The sequence below is a fragment of the Falco cherrug genome, chromosome 12 (assembly GCF_023634085.1).
Source record: "Falco cherrug isolate bFalChe1 chromosome 12, bFalChe1.pri, whole genome shotgun sequence".
In the NCBI taxonomy this organism is placed as follows: Eukaryota; Metazoa; Chordata; class Aves; order Falconiformes; family Falconidae; genus Falco; species Falco cherrug.
The window spans coordinates 33754186-33760702 of record NC_073708.1 but is presented as its reverse complement, the minus strand read 5'-3'; the positions used below and the strand labels follow the sequence as shown (position 1 = coordinate 33760702).

Below are 6517 nucleotides of genomic sequence, written 5' to 3'. Positions count from 1 at the left end.
GGATGGCCTGGTGCAGGTGTGACCAGTACCCCCTGCTCTTGACCCCTCCTAATCTGTCAAGGGTCCCCAGTGGGCTGTCCCCAGCATCTCAGGTGACAGCAGGACAGGTCTCCTGCAGCCCCCAGGTGGAACCAGGGTGCGCCTGCTGAGACCCTCAAGCATGCTTGTGTTTAAACCTTATCTCAGGTGGGACCTGTTGGTGTCAGACTGGTGGGGCCAAAAATGGGGAAAAGGAGCTCTCAGAAGATCTGGTGGTGGTTCTTCTGGGCTGGCTGTCGGGGGGGTTGTTCGGATGAGCGCTGTGGTAGGGGTGAGACCTGCAGGACACCTCAGCTCTGGGTGTTCCTTATTAAAAAACACCAGAGTTTTGATTTGTTAGATATTGGGAAGAAATTCTTCATGGTGAGGGCAGCAAGGCGCTGGCCCAGGCTGCCCAGAGCAGCTGTGGGTGCCCCATCCCTGGCAGGGCTCAAGGCCAGGCTGGACGGGGCTGGGAGCAGCCTGGGTTGGGGGGAGGGGTCCCTGCCCGTGGTGGGGGGTGGGACTGGGTGGTCTTGGAGGTCCCTGCAACCCAAACCATTCCATGAATCTGTGATAAAGCCTTGGTTCTGGTGTGGGGAGATTTTTTTAAATTGCATTTTTATTACTTTCCGCATCCTTCATCCCCAGGCAATCCTGACCTATCCCTCATCCAGTTTAGCTTGGCATGCTGGGCTGGGGCCATCATGCCCATCCCCAAAGCCCATGGGGAATGGCCTCCCCGGGGCTGTACCTGGGGGCTGGGGTCCCAGGTGTGAGGCAGAGCCCTTCCCCGGGGAGCTGGGGTCCTGGCTGGGCCACTCTGCCAAAAGGGATCAGATTTTGCTTGAACTTGTTGCTCTGGCTCAATGCATTTTGGTTTGAGTCAGCAGTCCAGTTTGTTACAAGGCAGAAAAAGAGGCTCTTCCCCAAGCCAAAGCTTTTATACATGTATATCCTTTTAGAAAGAGAGAGATATGTACATATATATATATAGAGAGAGAGAGGGAGAAGAGGGGTTTCTTTCAGAAATGTTCCCCCGTGTTAGCAGGTTTTATGTGGCGGGGCCTGAAGCACCCTGTCCCCACATGTACAGCCCAGGCCGGTGGCCAGCCCTGCTGATGGGGAGCAGGACCCCTGATGTTGGCTGCAGCAAAAAATTAGCCCAAAATTAAATAAAATAAGCCCCAAATTAGCACCAGGCCAAGCAGCAGCTCATGTTCAGCTCTCTGGGTCCCTGCTCCAGCATCCAAAGACATCCCATCACCCCAAAGACATCCCATCACCGTGTGCAGCTGCCGCTTACTCCTCCTCTTGGCTGCCTATCGGAATTAAAGTCCTTCCCAGTGCGTGTTGGACGCCCTTCCCTTCCCTTCCGCCTTTCCCGGCAGCTGGGTGCTGCTGGGCTCCGGTCCAGCCTTGCCCCATCCCTGTGGTGCTGGCTGCAGGGGGGGTCAGGGCCCCTCTTGCCTGGGTGGTTTTGGGAGGGCTTGGTACGTGGCCAAGCAGGAACACCCCCCCTCTCCACCCAGAGCTGGCTGGTTTGGGGTGGGGGGGAGATGTGGGGGTGTGGTGGGCTGTGTGTCCCCAGGACCACCTGTGGGTCCTGGCCAGACGGCTTGTAGTGCGTGGTCAGGGGCTGGGAGAAGTGGGGGCTTGGGGGCGTGGGGGTTGGATGGAGTTTGAGCTTGGTAGAGTAGCAAATGTCTTCAATTAATTCCAAAAACTTGATTGATTCAGCCACCTTCTGTTACACACTTAGGAAAGAGCAACAGAGTGCCTGGGTACGATGGCAGAGGAGGGTGAAAGATCCCAGAGCTGGATTTTCACATGCTTTGGGTCAGATATCATTACATTTTTTTCCCTCGATATCTGACATTCGTGTTGCTAAAGTAACATGCAACAGAATTTTTAAAAATGTTCACACAGGGGCAAAAGCCAGCAAACCAGCTCAGGGGGCGTATTTGCTTTTGAAATGCCGTAATAATGCAGCTAAAACCAGAACGTTCAGAAAATTCCCTGTTTGTGCAGCTACTGTGGCTGAGCCTGACCTGACCTCCTTGGTGGCTGGTGCCAGGGCTCCCCCGTGTTTCCCCTGGGTGCGTGCTGTGGGTGGGCAGCCAGCATGACTCCTGCGTGTGCTGCCGTGGGCCCGCTCCCATCCCACATCCCAGGGCACCAAGGATGGCGCTTGCCTGGTTCTGAGCTACGGGCCGGGCACGACGCTGCCATGGGGTGGGTGACGTGGCCCTGCAGCACTGTGCGAGACAGGGACGGGTGCCCTCATGCCGCAGCATGCTGTCCCACACGTCTGGGGAGCAGGAGAACTGGTCCAGCCTCACCACCTGCTCTGGCACCGATCCTGCTGGGGCTGGGGGCAGCACCCCCCCACGCTGGGGCGCAGCGAGGGCTCTGGGGTCTGGCCAGCTGGCCAGCATCCAGGCCGGGTGCTGCGAGGTGGCAGCGTGCCGGGGCGCACCACACACGCAATCAGGGAAACCCCAATGTAGGTCACTGGTGCGTCCCCCCCAGGCAGCACGGGTGCTGCTTCCCTGCGCTCCTGGGGCACTGAGAGATTTCTGCCATACGGAGCTTGGCTTTTTGTGTGCCAGAGTACAGAATTCATTAAAGCTGCTAAGCTCAGGGGCATGGGGGGCACAGGGAACAAACCCAGGAGGGTTTGTAGCAGCCCGTGGTGGGACACTCGGCGCTGTCCTGGGAAAGGAAACAGCGGGTCAAGTTTTCCTCTGCCGAGGAATTGGGTTTCCCCACCTTCCAAGAACACTAGCTCTGCAGAAGCCTGTAAAATGCTTCCTCTTGGGATGGGTCTTTCTTAAAAAAACACAAACCTCTGCTAAATGGCAGTGTTTGAAAAAAATAGCTAAGGTTTCCAACCTTTCCTGCAGCACAGCAGCTGGTTTTTCATTTAATGGCTTGGGAGGGGCCAGGGCTAAACCCACACAGGACCAGCACAACAGGACCTTGCCCGTGGCCAGGACAAGGAAGAAGCAGCTGCCAAATGAGTCCTTTTGACTGTACACTGATGCACGGGGTAAGAAAATAAAACCCAAGAGCAAGGGGTTAGGTTTAAACTTTATTTCAAGAGAAAAAAAAAAAAAAGCAAAACCAAAACCCCCAAAACCAAAACACTATCCAATTTCAAACAGTTCTATTAACATTGCTGCTTTTAACAGCCAACTGGTAAAAAGATGTGTGATTGCAGACCAACTGCTTAAGGGCATTCTGGTTCTCAAACCTCTGAATATAAATAATTTTTCATCAGTATCATAAAATAACTTATTATATATCTTAGCATAAAAACTTGAGAATTAGCATCCCAAAAATACAATAAAATTGTTTGTAAAATGTTTTGATTAACCTTTTTTGCTCCTTAAGGTATTTAAACCAGAAATTGTTAAGTTGCACTTTAAAAAAAAACCCAAAGCCGTGAAGGGTGTCGGCGTTTTCGGTGGGGCAGGAACGCAGCGCGTGCACCCCAGCACAGCTCCTTCCTCCCAACGCAGCTGCTTCGCTCCACACTCAGCCCCGTCGCTTCCGAGTTGCTTTTCTTCAGTCCCACACCAGATGTAGCTCAACATCAGCCTCCCCCCCCTTGACAGCAGTTTTATAATTTTATTTTTTTTTTTGCCTCCCCCCCTCCCCGTAATCCTCGTGCCAGGGCAGGGAGTTACTTCCTGAGCAACTGCTAAAGTATTGCAAAACTCCAGTGCAATTGGGTTCAGTTTGTGCGGCGGCGGCGCGGTCACCGCTCGGGGAGGTTGATCACTGGCACCCACTGATCCATGTAGCGACTCTCCCGGCAGAAGCACATCAGCTGACTCAGCGCTGGATCCTTCCACGGCGAGGCGTGGGGGTTCTGGAAAGGGAGAGGGGCTGCGCTTTAACAGAGGGGCACAAAAACACAACACCAGCCCACCCCGCCCCCCGCCAATCCCCAGGGGGGAAAAAAAAAATAGTAATAATAAAGCACAGCAGAAAACCCAGGAGCATGAATCATCTTAAATTGCCGGTAAGGCAAACAGCGGCCAGCCCCAGCACCGCGAGCCAAGCGCAGAGAAAAAAATAAAAGGGGGGGTAAAGAGGGGGAAAAATAATCGTAAGGGAGGGGGGAGAAGGGGGGAAACAAATAGTAATAATAACAATCATAAAGGGGGGGGAGAAGGGGGGAAACAAATAATAACAATCATAAAGGGGGGGGAGAAGGGGGGAAACAAATAATAACAATCATAAAGGGGGGGGAGAAGGGGGGAAACAAATAATAACAATCATAAAGGGGGGGGAGAAGGGGGGAAACAAATAATAACAATCATAAAGGGGGGGGAGAGGGGGGGAAACAATAAAGGGTGCAATAACGTGGGCAACGAAATAATAAAGGGTGCAACGGCGCGGGCGCTGCAGCCCTGGAGGGGACCCGGAGGCGCGGGCGCACCGTGACGAGCACGCAGTGCAGGTCAGCGGGCGGCTCGGGGCCGGCGGCGGGCAGCAGCAGCTGCGCCAGGCGCGCCGGGTTGCTGACGCGCAGGATGTTGATGTCGTTCTCGCAGCAGAAGGCCTGCAGCAGCGTGAAGTGGATCTGCAGGGCCGCGTCCGCCGCCTCCTCCTCCTCGTCGGCCGCCAGCAGGCACAGCACCACGTTGTCCGGGTCCCTGCGGGGCGGGCGGGTTGGGGGCGGGCGGAGGCGCACACGCCGCGGGGGGCGCGGGGGGCACCGCCGGGGGCACCGGGGAGACGGGGGACTCACACGTTGAGCAGCTTGGCGGCCTCGTAGACGCCGAGGGTGAGGCTCCGCTGGCTCAGCGCCTTGCTCAGCACCTCCTCCAGCGCGTCCCCCGCCTGCTCCATCCTGCCGCCAGGACAAGCACAGACAGGCCGCCGTCACCCGGCCCCGCTCCCGCTCCCGCACCCACCCCCCGCCCCGGCCCGTACCTCCCGGCGGCGCGGTGGTCCCCGGGCAGCTCCGCCAGAGTCATAGTGCAGCCGCGCCGAGGGGCCGCCGCTGCTGCCGGTCGCTCCCGCCGCGCCGCCGCCGCCGCCTCTGCGGCACAAAGGCGCCCCCCGGGCATTATCCCCCCCGCGCCCGGCCAACCCGCGCCGGCCACATTTGCATATCTTATTTCTATTGGTTCATGCAAATGAGGCCGCTCCTCTTCGCCGCCGCCAGCGCCCGGCCTGACCCCACGCCCGCGCCGCCGCCGCCGGCTCGGCCGCTCGCGGGAACCGGCGGGGCGGCGGTTGCTGATTGGCTGCTGTGGGGGAGGGGGCGGGGCCAGGGCCGGGGGGCGCGCCCGTATCGGCCCCGCCCGGGCGGCTCTAGCGCGGGGCTGCGAGCGGGGTCTCGTGGGCGGGCGGCCGGCTGTGGCCCTGCCCCCCCTGTACACACGCCGCTGCACCCCCCGCACCCCGTCCCTGCACCCCCCCTCTGCACCCCCCCCCCCGCCTGCACGCACACCCCCCTGCCCCCTGCCCGCTCCCCTGCCGGCTGCCCGCCCGCCCTGCCCGCCCACCCGCTGCCGTTCTGGGCTGCGCGGGGGGCAGCACCCACGCAGCGCCGAGGCACCGCTGCCAACACCTCCCCGCTGCCTGCAGCTCCCGGCCCACTGCCAGCACAGCCGAGTGATGCCCCCTGCGCGCCCTGCCCGTACCCCCCGCCCGGCCGATTCACCGGTGGCACTGCCAGGCCTGGCGGTTACATCCCTGGCGATGCTTGTGCAAGACCCGTGCACGGGTGTGAGCAACGTGTGCCAGGGCGCATGGCCACGATCCCTTGGCACAATGCTGTGGCTGGCAGCTCACGGCGGCGACGATGTCGCTGCATTTCCATTAACTTTTGGGGCCGTGGGAGGCAGCCGGGGGCCACGGGGCTGATCCTGAGCTGCACGGTGTGATGGACCCCCCTGGCCTGCAGAGTGCCCACACGGCTGGGGACAGGAGCGCAGGGGCTGCTGACCCCCCTATGCCACCGGCCTCCCAGGGACCCCGGCTGCCTTCGCACAGGCTCTGGCTTCCACCTCCACGGTGTCCCCTGGGATGTGGCTTCTGATGTGCATCCCCTGTGAAATCTTTTGCTGGGTTTGGTTTGGCTCCTCCTTGCCCTGCTCGGGGCCAAGGCTGAGACTCTCCCTCTGGCTCCCTGCTGGGGTGGGGGATCCCCAGGCCTTGCCTTAGAGGGCACCCCACCGCCCCTCGTACAGCCGTGTGGCACCCAGGGGAGGCAAATAAGGCAGCAGAATCTTAACATGAATGCGCTGTGTGCAGCAAAGGGTGCAATTTCTGGAAGCCTTGCTGGCCGGGAGAGAATTTGGGAAGAAACCCCAGATTCTGGAGGCAGCATCGGCAGCTCTGGCTTCCAGCTAACATGCCAGCGGGGGCCAGCACGGCGTGTGCTCACTGCTCACCATGGTGCAAGGCCCCGGGTTCAGGCGACGATGGTGCCCGGGTGGCTGCATCGCCCTCCTGCCCGGGGCGTGTGGTGTGGCAC

At 59.6% G+C, this 6517-nt stretch overlaps 1 protein-coding gene across 1 annotated transcript; it reads right to left on the bottom strand.

The window, feature by feature from the left end:
* Nucleotides 1-3093: 3093 nt before the first annotated feature.
* On the bottom strand, nt 3094-5130 carry GADD45A (growth arrest and DNA damage inducible alpha). Its single transcript, XM_055725180.1, has 4 exons — nt 4966-5130; nt 4781-4882; nt 4469-4685; nt 3094-3895 (listed from the first exon to the last, which is right to left on the bottom strand). The coding sequence occupies exons 1-4, from the start codon at nt 5100-5102 to the stop codon at nt 3782-3784; spliced, it is 570 nt and encodes a 189-aa protein (XP_055581155.1). The 5' UTR covers nt 5103-5130; the 3' UTR covers nt 3094-3781.
* Nucleotides 5131-6517: the final 1387 nt, after the last annotated feature.